This window comes from Dendronephthya gigantea, unplaced genomic scaffold (assembly GCF_004324835.1).
Source record: "Dendronephthya gigantea isolate DGI-Jeju-01 unplaced genomic scaffold, DenGig_1.0 000002F, whole genome shotgun sequence".
Classification (NCBI taxonomy): Eukaryota; Metazoa; Cnidaria; class Anthozoa; order Malacalcyonacea; family Nephtheidae; genus Dendronephthya; species Dendronephthya gigantea.
Genome location: NW_021163012.1, coordinates 2,099,634 through 2,122,446, shown reverse-complemented (window position 1 = coordinate 2,122,446; position 22,813 = coordinate 2,099,634). Strand labels below are relative to the sequence as shown.

At 39.5% G+C, this 22,813-nt stretch overlaps 3 protein-coding genes across 3 annotated transcripts; 2 read left to right on the top strand and 1 right to left on the bottom strand.

Moving 5' to 3' along the window:
* The first annotated feature begins 448 nt into the window (after window positions 1-448).
* LOC114537844 (poly(A) RNA polymerase GLD2-like) lies at window positions 449-3,543 on the top strand. The gene is made up of 4 exons (XM_028558957.1): window positions 449-1,440; window positions 1,526-2,023; window positions 2,302-2,518; window positions 2,975-3,543. The coding sequence occupies exons 2-4, from the start codon at window positions 1,718-1,720 to the stop codon at window positions 3,418-3,420; spliced, it is 969 nt and encodes a 322-aa protein (XP_028414758.1). The 5' UTR covers window positions 449-1,440; window positions 1,526-1,717; the 3' UTR covers window positions 3,421-3,543.
* Window positions 3,544-4,014: 471 nt separating this feature from the next.
* Window positions 4,015-6,776, top strand: LOC114537832 (poly(A) RNA polymerase GLD2-B-like). Its single transcript, XM_028558946.1, has 3 exons — window positions 4,015-4,447; window positions 5,419-5,635; window positions 6,263-6,776. Exons 1-3 carry the CDS (start codon window positions 4,142-4,144, stop codon window positions 6,706-6,708), a joined length of 969 nt encoding a protein of 322 aa, XP_028414747.1. The 5' UTR covers window positions 4,015-4,141; the 3' UTR covers window positions 6,709-6,776.
* Window positions 6,777-7,440: 664 nt separating this feature from the next.
* Window positions 7,441-15,527, bottom strand: LOC114536035. Its single transcript, XM_028557394.1, has 6 exons — window positions 15,358-15,527; window positions 13,906-14,368; window positions 12,818-13,744; window positions 11,772-12,539; window positions 11,129-11,558; window positions 7,441-10,487 (listed from the first exon to the last, which is right to left on the bottom strand). The coding sequence occupies exons 2-6, from the start codon at window positions 14,363-14,365 to the stop codon at window positions 7,454-7,456; spliced, it is 5,619 nt and encodes a 1,872-aa protein (XP_028413195.1). The 5' UTR covers window positions 14,366-14,368; window positions 15,358-15,527; the 3' UTR covers window positions 7,441-7,453.
* Between the last annotated feature and the right edge of the window lie 7,286 nt (window positions 15,528-22,813).

The following is a 22,813-nucleotide window of genomic DNA, read 5'->3' as shown; positions in this document are numbered from 1 at the left end:
TGCCTTTGAAATAAAGGGGACAAAACCCAGGGTCATTAGCTAAGTACTTACGAAATATCAAACTCTGGAACCAAAGTCTGAGATGAAAAATGAAAGTAAATTATCGAACATGTGAACTTTGTAATTTCTAATAATCTAACCTTCGATATATTCTAGAGGTTGAAAGGGTCTTAATTTCGAGTGGAATTATACACTCTTCAAATTCAAGCCAGAAACAGTTGATTAAAAAATGAGTCAACTATCAGTCTTCCCGCAGGAATCGAACCTACGCTTTAGCGATGCCGGTGCAATGCTCTTGCCACTGGTTCGATTCCTGCCGAAGGACCGATATAGTTGACTCATTTTTCCATCAACTGTTCCTGGCTTGAATTTGAAGTGTGTATAATTCCACTCAAAATTAAGACCTTTCAACCTCTAGAATATTCCTGCATCGAGTGAAGTGCCAAAAATCATTATTGATTTAACATTCGATATATTTTAAGTTTCTGACCAGCCATCGACGTATATATTGTTTAATGAAACGATCTCTGTATCTCTACTTGAAAACTATCTATATAACCAAATCTCTATGTAGCAAATAATTTGATTGCAACTAACACGCGATATTTATTATTAACAGGTTGAAAACATGACTACCTGCTGTTACAAAAATGTAAATTTTTGAAACGGCATATATCTTGCAACTAAATATGACAGAATCATCGCAAATTCACGTTGAAGTGTATGATCTACGTGGACGATATCGCTTCCTAACTTCAACTGAGCATCGCTTTGAAGAAGGTTTACTCATAAACTCGATATTTTCAGTTTGACAGGACACAATGACAATGTCTACTAAACTTTGTTCATGCATCATACTGCCAAAATATAATATCTTGACGAGTTTTTTCGTATATTAAAAACTATAAGTGTAAATTTGTAAAATTCTTACCCGACATATCTCACGCGTGTGAACTGATTGAACAGTAAAATAGAACTAAATCATCATCTGCTGCATCATGAAATTAACCGCCAGTATTCGGGTAATCCCGAGCAAAGTTTACCAAATGATGACTTTCTTTTGCAACCGGTATTTCCCAGTTTGATGAATGATGCATGAGAGCGAACAAGTTAGCTGGAATTGAAGGATGTTGTTCCTGGAAAAATAAAACAGGAAGTATCAAATGGCACTTTCGTATGTATAATTCTGATATTACGCCATAATATATACGCCAAAACCTGGCTCACATATTCATTATTATCTGCAAGGTATTCTTTGCATTGATATTTGAGCTGCGCTTCGAATATTAGTTAAGATTGTTTTTTTTACAGTCGATATTAATTCAACAAAACCTAGCTGTCCTAGAGAATGGTAAACTTCTACTCAGGCAATGACACTTGGGCTGTGTGAATATACACAAATCAAGATATCACCCATGCATAGATCACACTTGAATATATGTAAGTATTAGAAATTTCTGTTGTCAGATTTATCTTATTAGCTTCATTAGATACCTAACGGCTTGGCCATGGTGATCTTTTGTAGAGAATGCCTGTCTGAGCCCAAGGAATGGGGGAAAACTATATCACATAATGATTTTATCTAAAGGGTAAAAGTTGTCGGAAGTGGAACAGCGTGATCATTTCCAGGAACAATACATTATTCAGACCACCAACGGTGTTTACGCGTCCATTTAAAAGCACCTAGAAATAAGCAATAGTTTGGCAGAAAAAATATATGAAGCGAAAATATGAGAAGGGTACAAACAGCTCGTTGAGCGACGAGATAACCCGAAAGTTTGAGCGAGTACGGGAGGAAAATGAAGAGAAATATCGATTGAAGAAGGCCTGGATTGATGAACTACAGTCGATCGCCCGTCAGAAGTATCCAAACGCTGAACTTATCCTAACAGGTTCTTCAGGAAACATGTTTGGTTTTAAAACTAGTGATTGTGATCTGACGCTTATTTCTGGAGAACGATTTGCCTACTCTGCTCTAGACAACATTGAGAAATTGCTCCCAAAGTCAAAATTTACCACAGAGGTAAAATACCATCGGCGTGCATTAAATTGTTATTGTGTAACATTTACGTAACACTGGACATGTAATACAAAGCAATTTGAGATTGTTTGCTACACTTTAACTCTGCCCTCCCCTCCCTGTAGGCTCTTTCCAGGCGCTCCGTCGTATTTTGTGTTTCACACAAGACACAGGTTTAGCTTAATCTACATAGAGGGTGGATTTATCTAGTTTTCCGTTGCAAAACAGTCACATAACAAAAAGGCGTCGCAGGTTACTCCAGTTGTTTTTTACCCTTATAGTTGGTGCGTGGAGCAAAGGTTCCCGTGTTGAAGATAAAAGATAAGGGGAACTCGTTCGAAGCTGATATCAACTCGGAATGCGTACGCAATATTCGCCACACGTATCTCTTTCGCTGCTATGCTCTTCTCGACCCACGAGTCCTGCCTCTTGGCCTCGTTATTAAACTGTGGGCAAAGAACGCTGGCATCATCAACCAAAGGGACCACAAACTTTCAGGTAGATATATCTAGACTTACATTTTGATATTTAAAACGTATTACTGTAAGGTTTGTATTAAATCACTTTTGCATATTTGCATGCATGGTTATGTCGGGAAATAGTATTTACAAACTCAATGATTCATGACAAAAAAAAATACAAATTCGACAAGCTTTTATAAATCTGAAGATTACAGCTCAAATGTAGGTTTCAACCAATTTCATTTGTTTAATGTTGAGGGATCGACGACTGAAATATTGGTTGAAATAACCTTTTATTCGGCTGTTTTTACTTGTAAAAAATTGTAGAAAGAATGCGTTTTAAACAACTATTTTGAAATAAGTCGACCTTGAAATAACCTTTTTACAGTGCAATTTGAAACATGAAAAATTTACGCCATTTTCCATTCTCCTTCTAAGATGAAGTTCATATAAAAATTCAGGCTTTTCAATGTTTTTCACTTCATTACCACAGGTTTCACTCTGCTGGTTTTGTACATCAACTACCTTCAAAAAGGTTGCAGTCCACCGGTTGTTCCATCGTTGCAAACCGACTATCCATTGCTTTTCGCCGGCATTGTAGAAATATCCCAGATCATTGAGAAACTGAAAACCAAAGAATTACCTGAGAAACTCAGGGATTTTAAATCCAGCAACAAGCAGAACCTCGGTGAATTACTTGTTGGATTTTTCCGGTTTTATGAAAAGTTCCAATGGAGCTCCGAAGTGGTTTCCATCAGCCGAAATAACGCGTATGTTTCGAATAATCGTCCTCGCATGAAGATTGAAGATCCTTATGAACGCTGTGGAAATTGTGCGAGAGGCATTTATGAGTTTCGCCAATTCGTGCAAATCAAAGATTCTTTTGGTAGAGCTTTGAGGAAAATTGAAGATAGTATGGATTTAGATAGTGTTTTGTAAATCCCTGAAACATTATAAACTTTATACACTAGTTTACTTTAATATATGTACTACCATTTGCCAGCTCGGCAGCCATCGACATCTTAGAAACGCGTTTGTTAACATTTTAACCTTCGCACGTTTCCCCCCGCAAACTGTACATTCACTACTGCTAATTTTAGGTTTAACGTTTGACAGTTGATTGACAGGCGATTGACAGTATACCTTGCAAATAATAGTACTTGATAGGAAACACACGTTTTCGACATAGCTTCCATGCATTCATAATTTAGAAATTATAAAAATACACTTTTGAATCTGAATTTTAGATATTCCTAAGTTATTTGGTGATGTCTTTACGACCTAATTGTATATTACTTAATAAAATTAAAAAATTAGTTGTTCAAAGCTGGGCATGGGTAGCGCTAACCTGGTTAAATTTGAACCACTGTTCGTTTGAAAACCTTTACAAAATATGGCTTTTGTCTGTCCACAAAATATTTATGGAAAAAGATATTCAACTTTGTAAACAAGCGATTAAAAATGTTGATGTAAAGATTTGCTTTTACCCAGGATTAAGCTAACCGGCTTTTGAACAACCACAGAAGTATAACAATAGCATTTTAACTTTTGTTTTCAGAAATCATATTATATTCAGACCACCAACTGTGTTTACACATATTTCCTTTTTCCAGTAGCTATATATAATTAGTAGCCTTGGCGAACAAGTCAAAACAGGGAAATGCATAGAAGATTCGAAGCAGGTTCAAGTCGCTCGCTAAGCGAGGATATAACGCGAAGGTTTGAGGCAATACAGGAAGAAAAGAAAGAAAACGATGGATTGAAGAAGGCCTGGGTTGATGAACTACAATCTATCGCACGTCAGAAGTATCCAAACGCTGAACTTGTCCTTACGGGCTCCTCAGGAAATATGTTTGGATTTAAGACCAGCGATTGCGATTTAACGCTTATCTCTGCGGACCGGTTCGGCTGCTCTGCTCTAGACAACATTGATAAGTTGTTACCAAGGTCAAGATATAATACCCAGGTAATATTTTTAGCTATTTTTGTTGTTATATTAAGTGCATGTCGCGTATAAATGACTTAAGACAGCATGATGCATTGGACTTTGCTTCCACTTCTTGTTCAAGTATGACTTTCATGATCTAAATTGTGTATTTAAGCTCTGAGATATAGCAATACATATATAGAGAGAGATAAAACGACTCTTTCTAAAACCGTATTGACTATTGGAAGAAGAAGTCTCAATATCCCTTTCAATGCCTGTTGTCTTGACGAATGATTGTCAACACCAAAAAAAAGGGGTTTGGTCACTAACGTATCAGAACTATTCGCTCGTTTCACATTTATCAAAAGAAGAAAACCTCGCCAAAAATAAAAGAAATTGCAATTTTTAAAGGGTTTTTATTTACGAACAAGTTATTGACTGAGCCTGGTCACTTCCTCGTGTGGGAGGGTCAGACTACTTAATTTTCCGAAAGTTCTCGTTTCAACTAGACGGGCGGTAACACTGACAGGTATTTTTTGTAGGTTTTTTAAATTCCTCACATGCATTTAACTAATTTCCAAATCAAGGGCTCGTTCGCATATTTAATGTTGACCACGCGTACAACACCCACAATCATTGTCAATTTTCTGTGATAATGTTCTTCACGATCTTAAAGAGATATTTTTTTTCGTACGTTTGGTGTATGCCATTTTGGATAAGCAAGATAGTGCGCCTATTTGAATATCCGGAACTTACCCACTCGTTCACATCAATGAAAAGAAGATAATCTCACCGAAAAATTACAAGTGTAAACAAGCCTTATAAGCTAACTGAATCACGACTGATTTAAACTTTGTGCAATTTAAAAATAAAGCCGAGACGTGATGTTTCATGCCCATGCACTCTTTCTATCATAATTTAATGCTATACTGTTATCAGATACATGCATGCTAAGAGTTTAGTTTTTTCCCAACTGTTAGTTTCACAACTTAATTTCTCTGTCGCTATAGCTTGTGCGTGGGGCAAAGGTTCCAGTGTTGAAGATTAAAGACAGGAGGAGTTTGTTCGAAGCCGATATTAACAATGAACGTGTGCCAAATATTCGCCACACGTATCTCTTTCGCTGCTATGCACTCCTCGACCCACGAGTCCTGCCTCTTGGTCTCGTGATTAAACTGTGGGCAAAGAACGCTGGAATCATCAACCAAAGGGACCACAAACTTTCAGGTACATATATCAGTCTAGATTTTTTATATGTATATTTCGTGGGGATTTTGAAGTTTGTCTGAAGACATGCACTTCTGCGTCTGGGGATTCAGCCCTATTTTTCTTCAGACGACCAAACTCCAATTGTTCAGGAAAAGAGTTTTGTGATACGATACGTTATGTTAAGTAAAACTACTGGAATTAGCTGAAAAATATAAGTTTACGACCTTCGGAATGTCGACTTTACTCGTCGTCTTCGGGAAAACAGAAGTTCTCGTTCTAAATATGTAGTGGATGAACCATTTCATTGCATCATTTGGCATTCCCCTATTAAACTAAATTAAAAACTCTGAATTTTTATGAGTACAGTTGGAAAGAGCATCTCAAAATTAGTAAAATTGGAAAGTTTTGTGGCGAAATATTGTAATTTGTGAAAAATATCGCGGTGCGAAGTTGGCAAATTTTGTATAAATTAGTATTACGTTCGAAAAAGCGTTACCACTTTTCGAAAAAGTTTTCCATTTTACTAATTTTGAGATGCTCTTTCCAGCCGTATACCTTAGAACCGACGAACTTTCCTAGTTCAGGATTTAGTTTATTAGGGTCCATTCAACTGTTTGTTACAAGTCTTTTTTCATTTCACCACAGGATTCACTCTGCTGGTTTTGTATATCAACTACCTTCAAAAGGGTTGCAGTCCACCAGTTGTTCCATCGTTGCAAACCGACTACCCATCTCTATTCAGTGCAACTCTCCAACCATCCGTTATCATTGATTGTCTGAAGACTAAAGAACTTCCAGAAGAGCTCAAGCATTTCAAATCCTTTAATAAGCAAAGCCTTGGTGAATTATTCGTCGGGTTCTTCCGTTTTTATGCGAGTTTTAACTGGAGCTCCAGAGTAGTTTCAATCAGCCGAAGTGATGGGTATGTCACGAATAATCGCCCTCGCATGAAGATTGAAGACCCTTACGAGCCGGGTGCTAATTCGGCAAGGGGTATCTACGAGTCGTATGCCTTCAGCCAGATTACAAATGCTTTTTCAAATGCCTTGAGAAAGCTGGACGGTGGTATGGGACTTGAGAGTGTCTTGTGAGGTGCAGTATAGAGATGCATTAACTTTCATTGACGTTTAAGTGGGTCCCTATTGAAATTTATGAAACTATATACAGCAAAAACTTCAGACAGTATCATTGTCAGAAATCGGTATCGCATTATCGGATATATAAAAGTATAAACGTAATGAAATTATAATTTGGGGTTTTTTTAATGGCATTGTTTGGATGCGTGCATCGGTGATTTCCTTCGTACGAAAATGCCACATCTTTTAAATTAACATGTTTCAGTATGATTTGTTTAAATGTAATTAGTACAAAGTCTGAAAGACTTCACAATTGCCTATACTAATTTGGAGAATAAATGCAATAAAAAGGATTTTGTTGAAAATCAAGTTTAAAACATATCATTTGTTTCAAAATCTTCACAGTTTTTTTTTGCTGCGTCTGTAGTAAATCTGTCCCCAAAATTACCTATGTAATTATTAAAATTATATTTACGAGCTACAGCACTACCCCTTACGAAAACAATTGGCAGAGTTAGCATTTCTGGCATGCATGCCTAGAAAAAGAAACCAATTTGGAAAACAACAGTTAGATGAAATGTATGTCTGCCATCGTTTTCATAGTAAGCAAACCGTTCGAGGTTTTTGTTGTAGGTGAATAACTAATATGAAAATTCAACTATAGGAAAAATAATTCTAAACGTCTAACGAATATTTATGGTCAGCCTTGGTATTGCCAGTTATTTCACTAAGCTTAAAATTATGTTTGTGTAATGTTAGCTCAACGATGGATAACAAAGAAGGGCAAAATCTGATCAGAATTTTCAATAATGATCATATCACCACTTGCGTTGGCCGTACTGATGGATGAGATTGTATGTCTCAAAACATAACGTCTCCTAACAAGCCGCGTAGCCACGGCAGCCTGTTGTCTTATAACTTTCTTGGAATTGTAGTCTGATGGGATATCACAGTCAGTGGAGTCGACGAATTCTTTTCCAGGAAGAATGCGACACAAGAGAAGACCACCATCGCCATAACCCAGACTCACAGCAGGGAATTCTGAGAAGTAGTTACCTTTGCCATAAGCTTGTCTTTTCGCGTAACTTAACTGCAAGTTGCTCTGGAGGATACTATCGATGTTCTTCTTGTCAGTTCCGTGATAAGCAAGAATCTCCGTGTCCGGAATTCCTTGGCTTTTGAACGACTTCTTGGTCGCTTCAAACTTGTCCTCGAGATCTTTGTTGATTACGATATCAATGGATGAAATAGTAGCTTCACGGCGTAGGGAACTCGTAGCTGCCATTCTTCTGAAGTGAGATTCCGCATAGTTGTAGTACATTTCAAATGGATCTTGAAAGTTCACTGATCTCGATGCTTTCATCTTCTTCACGATACAAGCCTCTTTTGTATGTATGGACGGTGAGGGAGGTACCAGTGTTTTTCTGTCAGAGAAATGGATGATGTACTGAGGAAGGGCTTGGTCTGGATTAAAGATGACAAACTCATCATTGATCACTTCTGTACCTCGTGGGGCATACACAGAATCGAATTCTTGAGAGCGAAGTTTCTTCCTATTTAAGCTGCTATCCGCTTTCTCGACAGTCATGCACTTTCCAAGAATAACTTGACACAACAAAAGTTTTTGGGAACCTTTGGTGTAAATCTCTCGAGCGCTTTTCGAAGAGTCCGTAGCAAAGTAGATGCCTTGACCATACATGCCTGGTTTTTTTGGAGGGCGGGGATTGGCCTCTGGCATTTTGAAGCCCTTTCGGATAATATTTCCCAAAGCAGTGTCCGACGTGCCATGGAACTTTGTGTCGATGTAGTCGCCGAATGCTCTGGATTTCGCAGCTTCAAATTTCTTTTCCAAATCAAGATTTGTAACTTTTTCAATCTTGGTTATATTCGGGAACCATTTGTGACAAGGTTGGATGAACTTTAGGACTTGATCTTTAACTTTCTGGTGTTCAGCAGCGGTGGACCCTGAGGCACGGAGCTCGTCCCGAGAGAATTTTGGGATTTCTTGTTTCTCGATCTTTTCTTCCAGCTCTTTGACTTTGTTTCTGGCCGCGTTGCGGAATGCTTCCATCTTCTTGTTGAACACGCGTTGGCAGTGCTTGCATTCACCCTTCTCGCAGTCATCTCCGCAGGCATTTGCACAAGGATGCTTGCATTTTCTCATCCTTCCACAAGGTTTAACAGGACATTTCACTTCGCTCTGATTGTGGTGGCATTTCTTTTGGATTTCATGACCACAGGCTCCTGCAAAGGACACCATGTATACACACTTCCACGTTATTTCCTCCGAACACTTTTTCGGTATGGAAGACGGATGATCGCAGTTAGGAAATTTATAGTCGATCATTTCTTCACACCGTTCATGGCCATGACTTTTTCCGCAAACATTTTTACACTGGTGGATTCCGCATAAATTCATCTCTTTGCAAGGATGCTGACACTTCATCGTTTCTATCTTTACATGGCATGGTTTCTCTGTCGTATGGCCGCATCGTGCAAAGGTTGCAGTGACTGGTATTTTGCATGTAACTTGAGATAGTTCTTGAGAGCACATCTTTGGCCCCTCGTGTCCGCATGGGAGATCAACAATTGATATAACTTGACACCGAAGTTCGGTAATCTTCTTCGGGCAAGGTCGCTTCACATCGTGACCACAATCGGGGAAATTATCGTCGACGCTCTCGGGACAAACGAAATGATTATGTCTTGGGAAACAAAACTTCATGCAAGGATGTTTATCGCAACTTGGATACGGATCTCCGCATCGTTGCTTGCACAAAAGTACAGGTTTCGCGTTCACTTGTCGAATCATGTTGCCGTCCAAAGCCTTGTACTTCGAGGATTTGTGTTTGACACACTGAAGAGGAAACTCATCGCTCAAACATTCTTGGCTCATCATCGAACGTACGAACGTCGTCCAACACGAATCCTTTGCTCCGCACAAGGTATTCACATTTCCAACGAAATACATACCGCATTGTGCTCTGGACTGTGCAACACAACGACGATTCATTCTACTCAGAAATCCGATTCTATTCTCTTCGTTGGATCGCACCAAAGAGATAAGGATATATTTGTTTTCATCTCCTTGATACATGTCAATTGTTTGCACCTGGACGTAGCCTTCCCATTCGTCGCTCTCGTCGTCAGTTTCTTTGAAAAATTCAGGTAGTCTAGCTCTCTCTTGTTTGATCAAGCGTCTCAGAAGCTTAGTCTGTCCGAGGTACGGTGATAGCACTGTGATCTCAGACGGACGGACACCATTGCAAAGGAGATAAACAACAAGAGCCACAATTCGCTCTGCTTCTTTGGCATTCGTGTAAGTGCGATCTCTTTTCTCGGGGTCATTGTGGGACCAGAAAAACATTGACTTCGAAATACACTTCAAAGGATCATTCTTCGAAACCAGTGGCAAGTTATCTTCAAGGTTTGGGTAGATATCATGGAGTAAAGCGGAAAATTCGGGTCGCATTCGGTTCTGCTTGGCAAGGGATTTAAAAGGGAATCCAGATTCAATCAACCTTTCCATCATCGAGATATCAAGATGGTAGTTTCTAGACAACTCATGGGTGTCCACTTGAGGTCTGAGTTGTTTGTGGTCGCCAATTAAAATAAGATGTTCTAAAGAAGGCGTCAGCGCAGCCAGAAGACTTGGTTCCAGGATTTCAGCGGCTTCCTCAACAATCACAACACTAGGACCGATCTGATGAAGAAGATCATGATTGATTGATGCTCCAGTGATGGTCACACCGATGATCTTTTTCTTTGACAACATTTCAACTTTGTCATTCGTTTCCAACTCTTCTTTACGTTTTCTCAGACTCTGTAGCTGGTCAATAAGGTCGTTCAACTCCTGAGAAAGATTACTTGTTTTCTCGTAAAGAATACAGTGTAAAAACTGCAGTCTTTGGACTTCATTTAAACTCCAAAGATTGTTCACGCTGCGAATTTGTGAGCTGACTACTAGATCAGGTGGATACTCAGATATATTGACCAAAATATCATTTTTGTTCTTTTTAGTCCTATTAAAAAGTATGAGGTCATCTGACCTGACTCCTTGGCCAGTCCCCGCGGCCATTCGTGTCTCAAGCAGTTGCTTGACGTAATCTTCGTCACCGCTATCATCGTCCTCACCATCTTCGGGCTTTTCCGACGTATCTTCGTCAGCTGTCGTGTCACTTTGTATTTGTAAAACGAACTGCGCCTGAAACTCTTTCATTCTCTGAAGTTCCTTTCGATCAGGAAACCAAATTTGAAGCACGTGAAGGAAAGCCTTTATGCAGCTTAAACCGATGTGGTTCTGATTCGACACGCCTATTTCCAATGCCTCTTGTAGAAATCCTTGCACCGATCCAAAAATGTGTGAAACATCTTTCAGCATCATCCTTTCATCCACGTTTTATCCGCGCAGTTTCTCTTGTTCAGCCAGAAAATCATCGGTGGTTTTCCCCAGTCAGCTTCAGCAATCAAAGACTGTAGTTGTTCCTCTGTCAACTCGTCGACCAAACTCCTCCGCGTCAAGAAGGAACTAGCTTCGATCTCGGCTGAAACCTTCTTAATCTTCGATTCAATACTGTTGATTTCTATTCTCGTGTTTTGAATCTCCGCACTCAGAGCTTTGTCGTATAATATCGAACCTTCAAGTCTTTTCAGATTACAGGACTCTAAAATTTGCTCTTTTGACCTGCCACCAATTCTAACCATGTCATCTTTCGGGCAAAATAGTAGCATGTGTTTCAAGAACTCGTCCAGGGCATGGTTCTTGTAGGTCAGCAATAAGATTGGCTTTTTAAGCTTCGGCGAAAGGGTTAGCAACAGCTGAACGATTTTGACTCCGATGAATGTTTTACCACAACCAGGTGGACCTAGAAACAAACAGATCCTTAAAAAGTTGCCGATGCAGATGCAATTTGGGGCTGCTCTGGGGACGAGCCTTTTGGTAAGGTAAAAAAACTGTCCTCTGGTGAACTGATTGGCATCAGTTGAATGGGAGTTTAGCAGTTTCCATCAACATAAACATAACGTTTAATGAAACAGAACAATGGCTTTATCAAACAAAGAAAATTGTGATTGCTTACCTTGGATAACTGCCAGTCTGTTCTTCAAAGCGTGAACTAGGGCTTCGCATTGACTTGCCTCTAAGGAAGACTCTGAACCGGAGTTAAACACTTCCACAAATCTTTCAACTTTCATTCTTTGTCCAAGCTCGTCCTGCGCGGTACAATTTTTCACTGTAATCGCATGAGGACTCTCCTTATCTTCTTTACTCTGATCAGTATCTATTTGTTCCCCATTGTTAACAGATGTACCTGTAAGTTCACTTGGGCTTATATGACAAAACCCCTCGGAAGCCATCAAAATATGTATAAGGTTATCGGGTGTTGAATTCTTTTTTTGGGATTCAAGCGATTTGTTGTCGAAAGCAATAACAGACTTTTTTATGTCTTCATCTTTACGTTCTTTCAAGGTATCAATGGAATCCTCTATTTTATCGAAATTACTCCCCAAGCCAATCTTGAGGAAATGTGCATCTAAAAATTCTTCATCAGAGTTGGAGTCTTCAGAGTTGGAATATTCAGGTCTGGAATCTACAGAGGTGGAATCCTCCTCTTTTTCAGACGTCTGTTTCTGGCTTTTCTTTACCGTGCTGATCACCTTTTTGACTGAGCAAACAATGGAGGTACGAAATGTCGCTTCCTTTAGGTAATCAGGCATTTCCGGTGATGCATTAGCGTAGATAACTTCTGCCCGAAGAGGAAAGTTTTCTATGTCGAATTCTTTTAAACTTCGCAGGACAGGACTCAAGGAGTGGTAGTAGGTTGGTGATTCGACCATGACTCCAGAACCTTTAACAAAAAAAGCTACATAAAAATCAAGGTTCGAAAGTTTCTGTGATAGCAAGATTTGCAATACATCATGGGGCGGCTTTGGTAACGTCAAAAAAACTGTTCTCTGATGCATGATAAACCTCATTATCCTAAGGCCTCTACAACTCCGTACTGACTTCGAAATGTGTAGTGTCAACTCTTCTAACATTAAAATCGCATGCAATCATCACGTGCAACTACCTGCTACATTCAACTACCTACTACTCATCTCTACCTCCGTGTAAATAATTAAGTACCTCCTTGCGTTTGAAGTGAGTTGATGATCACGCTGATTTTCTTGACATTCTCGTCCAGCAGGTCAAGCATAATGATCTGATGTTTGTTTAGTAACTCTGGATCCCTGTTGGACACCGTTGCCCAAATGACATCATCGAACTTTCGGTTCAGCGAGATGCACAACAAATTGCCGTACATGAGTTGAGGCGAGGCTTCCCATTTCTTTACCGTCTTCGTGGGTGTAAAATGAATTGCCAGAGAGAATCGACCGTTTTGCAGTTCAAAACCAGCGAGGTGGATATTGTAGTAAACATTCATGTCCCTAAGGTCCAGTATCGAAGCTTTCAGATCCTTTATTCCGTGCTGCATTGCTGAAAAGGTTTCAGCGCGAACTAGACGAAAATAGGTGTCCATATACTGTTCGGGATCGTCGTAAGGTACTCGAGACTTGACTGGCATCAAGTTTTTGTCCTTTTCAACCAGATGGCCAGCTAGTTCGTGATTTGTCGGTATAAAAGGCAGGTCAAACCAGCCACCATCGTTAGCGGCGAAGCCGTGTTCTCCTGCGGCGGTGAGCGAGAGAAGAGAACACAGGAAATTTGGTGTTGTAGGATTTGGTATTTTCTTACTGATTGCCGTTATCGTGGGCAGAAGACAGCGAGTCGCTGATGGCACCTGGCGAACAGCTTCGTGGCAAAAACTTCGGACTAGTTCTGCAGATAGAAACGTCTCATCCTCCTCAGAGTAGAACATATCATTATCATTGTAATTGCAGGAAGCTATGATCGCTGGTAGGCTTTGGTCGTTCGTGGTTTGAAACATCGTTCCGCGTGTAACGGTCCTAATCACGTCTTCCAAGAGAGTTTTGTAAGATTTACCGTGATGCAAAACGACTTTGAGTAATGTCAAGAGGAACTTAACGTATGACACATTGGTATATTCTTCACCTGTGCATGTAAAATATAAAGACAATTAAGGCAGTGTTTACAATATGAACGTTTATTCAGTCAAAGTGTTAAAGGATGACTTTTTGTGACTACAAAGCTTAACGTTTTTGTTTAGTGGAACGAAATAGGAAATCAACTGGTAAACACGTCTAGTTACCAACCTGATAAACCTTTAAACACAGGCGAGCCAAGAAACCTCCACATTGCCGTGCACGGCAACACTTGAATGAGCAGTTTCCTAGCGTTTGCTGTATTGAGTTCTGCAGTTAGACAACTGACATACTCAATTAGTTTCTTGTGTGTCCGTGGCGTGTACTGAGACACGCGTACCTTTTGTGCCATAGGTTTTGTTTTGTCTCGATCGCCGAGGACAAACTCAAGCAAATCCCCTTCAACCAAAGGAAGAACGTGCTCGGATATGTAATTGGGATACAGGAAAACATCCCTATCTGTTGCATAGCCCTCTGGTAACTCTGCCATTGGTTTTATGAACCAGGCATTTTCCTTTCTGATAGGGCACAACCTTCCTCTGTACCATTGCATGGTAGTTTGCCTCTTGGCCTTCAGACCCAAGATTGGCACCGAACGTTTTTTTGCTTTATCCATTACAGAGTGTTGCATTACCTGTAAATGGCATTTGTTTCATTAGTTTTTTATCGAATTGGAAATATATTGTTGTTAAAAATACAATTTATTCGTTTAGTTATTTGTTTACTGTTACACTAGTACCGTTGTGACACTGGTATTCAAGCTATCGTAGTCGATTAATGATACATTTGAGTGAATGTGTAGGTACTTGGGTATCCCATCTTATATATTAGGACTTGTGCAGTTGACCTCATCTTAGATACTAGTTAACCCTATCTTCACTCCAAAAGGGGTTACTGGGCAGTGATATTATAACCCGGAGAATGTGGTTGGTCAGAAGCTAGAAGTTATTTATTGTAAGACGAGGCTCCAAGCCCGAATGAACATATTGCCATTAGCGGAAGTGAAACGTTACGAGTTGTTCTCGGAACAAATTGTTCGTGGAGAGCAAAGGCATGGAGTAAAACTATAAAAGTGAAAGCTTTAGAGATCTAAATATATAATACTCCTAGCGATACATTTAAAGTAAAATTCAGACAAAACAAATGCACATGGGAATGTTTGATATGAAACTGAGACACGTTGCATTACAGTATTTGCATAGCTATAGGAATTCGTTATTGTAGCTATATAGTCATGTGTATGTTTCATTGTCATTGAGATGTAGCCAGGTCAACGGAGTCCCAGCTTATTGAAAATATTGTGGCATAACAAACCAGTCCTATAATGTGAAACAAGCGATTTCCTTGCTAACAAATTAATCGTTTTTGTGATTAACTTGGGCCAAGCTCAAGTAGATTGATGATGCAGAAAAGTTCATGAATGGATGACACACGACGGGAGATTCGCAGCCTATTATGAAAGCTGCCAAACCGACAGTTTTTTGTACGAATTTTTTAACAGCCTAGCTCTACTGCCTCTAAAGTAAAGCCCCATGTGGTTTCAGACTCTGCTGTGTAAAGACTATATAAAGTGACGTTGGCTTATGTACACATTAATTTTGTCTAAAGAATTTGAATGCATACCTTGTGTCAGGTTTGTCTTAACCGTAGTGGACAGAACAAGTTGAATAGACTTGAAACAGGTCGAATATAATTCGACGACACATTTGAAGACTTCCTTAGGATGATAAAACCATATACGAGGGGGTATTGTGGATCACGTCGGCAGTGTGCAAAAATACACAACAGCACGTTTCCTCTTGCCAGGAATGTCAAGGTGTTTTCTTGGAAGCAAAAAGGAAGTGATGTCACAAATTGTGGAACCCTGAGCAACATGCTACATAACTCGAGGCCATTTCCCAGCGAACTCGACCATGGTCGTATTGCCATTTTCCGGCGAACTAGACCATGGTCGTATTTGCCATTTTCCGACGAACTCGACCATGGTCGAATCAGATCAGTGAAATAGGCTGATATATTACAAAACAATGCAAAGCAATTGAACCGTAACCATTAGCTCCACCAAGCCCACATATGAATGGTTGATATGCATTGCCTTCTTTTTGCATTTCTTCCGATCAATAACTGCTGTGGTAAACACTCTTCTTAATTCAGTTTGCTTGTTGAATAAAACGATAGACTTGCTTTCAATTTGAACTTATCCGCCGTTTAAGCTAAACGGGCTTGATACAACCGGCCCCTGGTTCTTAAGACAATAATTTCGCAGACTGAGAGAGTTGGTTCAAATGTTCTTCATTCACTTCATTTCTCGCGCAGTCGCAGTAAGCGAGTAATAATCCCATAATCACCACATTAGGCAATGTTATATATAGTAAGCCTGCCACTGATGGGGTGACTGGAGTCATAAACACTGCGTTTAACAATATTCCATCTTTTCCATAAAAAGGAAAAGGTGAAATAAAAAGTCTTGACTTTTGCGACCAGCACTGATGGAGCCCGTTTGATAAGTTGTAGGTGCGATATTCCATCTTTTCCTGTCGAAGAAAAGAGAAAAACCAATAAAAAACTTTCGTGTTTCACCATCAGCAGTGGTGGCCGAGAAGGTTAGGACAGTGGTTAGTCCATAGGGCGTGGTTCAAGCCTTTGCAGTGCCTGAAAATAATTCGCGACTTCTTATTTAACTTCAAAGTCTTCACCACCAGCACTGATAGCCAAATATTAATTTAAATGTCTCAAGTCGAAGAAAGGATAAATTAAAATAAAAAACGTTTATCTTTCACCACCAGCAGCGGTGGCCGAGTGGGTTAGGACAGTGATTAGTCCATAAGCGGTGGTGGTTCAAGCCCTTGCAGCGTCAAAACATGAGTTGCGAATTCTTATTTAATTTAAAGTCTCCAAGGAAAGGAGTAAATGAAATAAAAAAACTTTTGCGTTCACCACCAGCAGCGGTGGCCGAGTTGGTTAGGACAGTGGTTAGTCCATAGGCGGTGGGTGGTTCAAGCCCTTGCAGTGTCAAAAATTAAGTTGCAAATTCTTATTTAATTTCAAAGACTTGTAAGGATAAGGTAAAAAATTCTAAGTCTAAAAAATTCTAAGTCTCACCACCAACACTGTTAGCCGGTGGTGAGACTTAGAAAATTTAAAAAGTCTTAAGTCGAAGAAACGATTAGGTAAAATAAAAAACAAGTGTCTTTCACCACCAGCAGAGGTGGCCAAGTTGGTTAGGACAGTGGTTAGTCCGTAAGCGGTGGTGGGTTCAAGCCCTTGCAGTGTCAAAACATGAGTTTCAAAGACTTGGAAAATTTAAAAAGTCTTAAGACAAAGAAAAAATTAAGTAAAATAAAAAACTGTAGTCTTTCACCACCACCAGCAGTAGCCGAGTTGGTTAGGACAGTGGTTAGTCCATAAACGGTGGAGGTTCAAGCCCTTGCAGTGTCAAAACATGAGTTTCAAAAATTGGAAATTGGGAAATTGAACATTGAAAATTGAAAGTTGGAAAGTTGGAAAGTGAAAGTTGGAAGTTTCAAAGAAGTATTGAAAAAGCTTCAAAAAAAAGGAAAAAGTAAAAGTCAAAAAAAAATTGGACAATTAAAAAAACCCCGCAATTTCAATAAAATTGGAAGTTTCAGAAGGAAAGAAAAAAGAATTCGGAATTTCAAAAAAAATCGGAATTTCAAAAAAGGGAAGTTTCAAATAAAGAAAAAGAAATCGAAGTAAAAATAAATGCGACAGTTAAAAAAATTCGAAGTTTCAAAACAAAATTGACAGCTGGAAAATTAAAGTCCAAAAGACAATGCAAGGGCTTGAACAAGGTGGGGAGGGGGGGAAGAGAGGAGGGGGGAAGAGAGGAGGGGGGGAAGAGAGGAGGAGGGAAGAGAGGAGGAGGGAAGGGAGGAGGGGGAGAGAGAGGAGGGGAGAGAGAGGAGGGGCGAGAGAGAGGAGGGGGGAGGGGGGGGAGGGGGGAGAGAGGAGAGGGGGGAGAGAGGAGGGGGGGAGGAGGAGGGGGGGGAGAGAGGAGGGGGGAGAGAGGAGGGGGAGAGAGAGGAGGGGAGCAACATCCGGGGAACCTATGCTCCCCCTTTATGCCCCCCCTCCTCTCCTCTTCCTCCTCTCTCTCCCTCCTCCTCTTTCCTCCTCCCTCTCCCCCTCCTCTCTCTCCCTCCTCTCTCTCTCCCTCCTCTCTCTCCCCCCCTTCCTCCCTTCCTCTCCCTCCCCTCCTCTCCCTCCCCTCCTCTCCTCTTCTCTCCTCTCCCTCCCCTCCTTGTTTGGAGGGGAGAGAGAGGAGGAGAAACTGTCCACTTTTTTTTGATTTTGAAATTTTTTTTTCTCTTTTTTTGAAACTTCCAATTTTTCTTTGAAATTCCGAATTTGTTATGAAACTTAGAATTTTTTTTAACTATCCAATTTTTTTTACTTTGAATTTTTTTTATCTTTTTGAAACTTCCAATTTTTTTGTGAAATTCCGATTTTTTGGGGGCTTCCGCTTTTTTTTTGAAATTTCGAATTTGTTATGAAACTTGGAATTTTTTTCTAACAGTCCAATTTTTTTTCACTTTTTGAATATTCCAATTTTTTTTTGAAACTTCTAATTATTTTTTCCTTTTTCAATCTTCAATTATTTTTTGAAACTTCGAGTCTTTGAAATTTATTCTTTTCATGCAACTCATGTTTTGACACTGCAAGGGCTTGAACCCACCACCGCTTATGGACTAACCACTGTCCTAACCAACTCGGCCAATGCTGCTGGTGGTGAAAGACGACAGTTTTTTATTTGACTTAATCCTTTCTTCGACTTAAGACTTTTTAAATTTTCTAAGTTTTCACCGCCGGCTATCAGTGCAGGTGGTGAGACTTAGAATTTTTTAGACTTAGAATTGTTTCACCTTATCCTTACAAGTCTTTGAAATTAAATAAGAATTTTCAACTTAATTTTTGACACAGCAAGGGCTAGAACCACCCACCGCATGGAACCACTGTCCAAACTAACTCGGCCACCGCTGCTGGTGGTGAAAGACGGCTGTTTTTTATTTTACTGAATCCTTTCTTCGGAGTCTTTAAATTAAATAAGAATTCGCAAGTCTTGTTTTGACACTGCAAGGGCTTGAACCACTACCACTTATGGACTAACCACTGTCCTAACCCACTCGGCCACCGCTGATGGTGGTGAAAGATAAATGTTTTTTTTACTTTATCCTTTCTTCGACTTGAGACTTTTAAATCTTAACATTTGGTTATCAGTGCTGGTGGTGAAGACTTTGAAGTTAAATAAGGAGTCGCAAATTATTTTCTGGTACTGCAAGGGCTTGAACCACCCCCTATGGACTAACCACTGTCCTAACCTTCTCGGCCAGCATGGGGTCCATCAGTGCTGGTCGCAAAAGTCAAGACTTTTTATTTCACCTTTTCCTTTTTATGGAAAAGATGAAATATTGCTAAACGCAGTGTTTATGACTCCAGTCACCCCATCAGCGGCAGCCTTACTATATATAAGATTGCCTAATGTGGTGATTATGGGATTATTACTCGCTCACTGCGACTGCGCGAGAAATGAAGTGACTACTCATTCTATTAACGAAGTTTTTTCACATTCCAAAAGTTTGGGCTTTTAACTATAGAATGACATGTTTTTAATACCAAATGGTAAAAAAATAAGCAAATAGGAGGCTGATAAAAAGTGTTAGTCAAAATCACATATTTTCACCTCTGAGAGTTGGGACTAAAACCATTGAAAATTAACTCTCTTTGGGACTTAATTGAAGAATTTTGCTTTTGAATAAACTACCCGCATATGCATATTAAGTAGGAATAAATCAGATCAGGAGAACATTCCGGGCAATGCGGCGTAAAACCAGAGCAGTGCAAGCTGTGACATGTTCGTGATTTATTGTTTTTTCTTTTGTTATGCACTGCTTTAATTAGGCTCAAAGGTGAAAATATGCGATTGCGACTAACATTTTCTATCAGCCTCGTATTTGCTCACTTATTCACCATTTGGTATTAAAAACATGTCATCCGATAGTTAAAAGCCTGGTCTTCCCGAATGTGACTGAGTAGTTCACGTACAGTAGCGTGTTGAAGTTGGATTACCTTTTTTTCGTTACACCCTGTATAACTACATGTGACCTATAAGCGGTAGTGGTTCACAATATCCCATTAAAAATGTCTAGTATATATGTGACATTGCTCAGTGTGCTGATTGTGGGAGTGTTCCACATGCGCACTGAAATCGTAGGCATGACCATGTTAGTTCACTGCGACTGCGTGGCGTTTTTTGCTATTCTATTTGGGTTTTATCATTTGCAATACCATTTAGATTTGTTCAAAAAGGGAAAGTGAAAAATTGAAAATTTCGTTTCGGCGGATAGTGTATATATAGCGAACGTAGGCGAACGTCCAAAACGTGCACGTCCATACATCATATGCCTGCGTACATACAAGTCGCAGATGTAGTAAATTACGCGTACCTATAAAACATGCACGTGCTTACATCGTATGTATACTTGTGAACTTTGAATCAATTTTTCATCAAGCCTTGGACATAATTAAGCCCTTTTTTCAAGCAGCTAATTACCAAAACTTTCCAACAGTAACACGAAATTCTCCCTCAAAACCCATAATTAATTATAATTTTTATACCCAAAATAATTTTTCCCATGCAAGATTCGAACCACCAACTTGCCAAGTGCGAGGCGATTGTCGTTACCCCGCGACTATTCCCTGTTTCAATAACAAATGGTATTTTTTATTTTACTTAAATCTTTTTTTTCAAGATGCTAATGAAAAACATTCCGCCCAGCATTCGAACCATTCCCTAAATAAACACGAGAACACCAAATTCTCACGCGAAACCCAACAAAAAAGTGGGTACCGAAGTCGGTGCTAGTGCAAGAGTCGACGGCTTAGTATATATGACATTGCTCAATGCGGTTATTGTGGAATTATTACTCGTTTACTGCGACTGCGTATGGTTTCCTAACACTGAATTTGGCTTTTTTTCGTTTTCCAATGGCGTTTAAGCATGTTTCATAAACGTAAAGTGTTCTTTTTCACTCACTGCATTTACTGCAACCTAAAACTGGTCGATTTCTTCAAGGAATGAAGTGAATTAAGGACATTTAAAATTTAAGGACATCATGCAATAGTCCACACAGTGCACGAATGACCACATGCATACATCATATGCGTAGATAATTAAAGACAATACACTTACATGCAATTCCCATGTCTCTGAGTCAATTAACAAAATAATAAAAAAAACATCCCGATTTCCGTTTCGGACCACAGTCTGACGGTTTACCATACAGTTGTCTTTACCACTAGACCACCAGCGCTTGATGTTTAGGGCTACCTTTATTTATTTTATCTCAATCCATTTTTACGATCATAATGAAAGAACCAGTTTTCAACACTAGACCATTGTTTTCAACACTAGACCAAGAGAGATCTTGTGATTCACAGGTTCTTTCTTTATCTCACCTAAATCTTTTCTTTGGAGTCGTGACAAAAACATTTTCCCCATGCAGGATTCGAACCACCAACTTACCAGTTGCTAAGCCATTGTCGTTACCCAGCGACTATACCCCTCTTTCGATAATGAATGGTGTTTTTTATTTTACTTAAATCTTTTTTTTCAAGATGCTAATGAAAAACATTCCTTCAGGCTGCATTCGAACCATCCCAAAACAGACACGAGAACACCAAACTTCCCTCGAAACCCACAAAAAGTGGGTACCGAATCGGTGCAGTGCAAGAGTCGACGGCTTGTATATATGACATTGCTCAATGCGGTTATTGTGGAATTATTACTGTTTACTGCGACTGCGTGGTTTCCTAACACTGAATTTGGCTTTTTTTCGTTTTCCAATAGCGTTTAAGCATGTTTCATAAACGTAAAGTGTTCTTTTTCACTCACTGCATTTACTGCAACCTAAAACTGGTCGATTTCTTCAAGGAATGAAGTGAATTAAGGACATTTAAAATTTAAGGACATCATGCAATAGTCCACACAGTGCACGAATGACCACATGCATACATCATATGCGTAGATAATTAAAGACAATACACTAGCATGCAATTCCCATGTCTCTGAGTCAATTAACAAAATAATAAAAAAAAACATCCCGATTTCCGTTTCGGACCACAGTCTGACGGTTTACCATTAAGTTGTCTTTACCACTAGACCACCAGCGCTTGATTTATAGGGCTACCTTTATTTATTTTATCTCAATCCATTTTTACGATCATAATGAAAAGAGACCATTGTTTTCAACACTAGACCATTGTTTTCAACACTAGACCAAGAGAGATCTTGTGATTCACAGGTTCTTTCTTTATCTCACCTAAATCTTTTCTTTGGAGTCGTGACAAAAACATTTTCCCCATGCAGGATTCGAACCACCAACGTACCAGTTGCTAAGCCATTGTCGTTACCCAGCGACTATACCCCTCTTTCGATAATGAATGGTGTTTTTTATTTTACTTTAATCTTTTTTTTTCAAGATGCTAATGAAAAACATTCCTTCAAGGCTGCATTCGAACCAACCCATAAACAGACACGAGAACACCAAACTGTCCCTCGAAACCCACCAAAAAAGTGGGTACCGATATCGGTGCCAGTGCAAGAGTCGACGGCTTGGTATATATGACATTGCTCAATGCGGTTATTGTGGAATTATTACTTGTTTACTGCGACTGCGTATGGTTTCCTAACACTGAATTTGGCTTTTTTTCGTTTTCCAATAGCGTTTAAGCATGTTTCATAAACGTAAAGTGTTCTTTTTCACTCACTGCATTTACTGCAACCTAAAACTGGTCGATTTCTTCAAGGAATGAAGTGAATTAAGAACATTTAAAATTTTCTTGACATCATGCAATAGTCCACACAGTGCACGAATGACCACATGCATACATCATATGCGTAGATAATTAAAGACAATACACTTACATGCAATTCCCATGTCTCTGAGTCAATTAACAAAATAATAAAAAAAACATCCCGATTCCCGTTTCGGACCACAGTCTGACGGTTTACAATACAGTTGTCTTTACCACTAGACCACCAGCGCTTGATGTTTAGAGC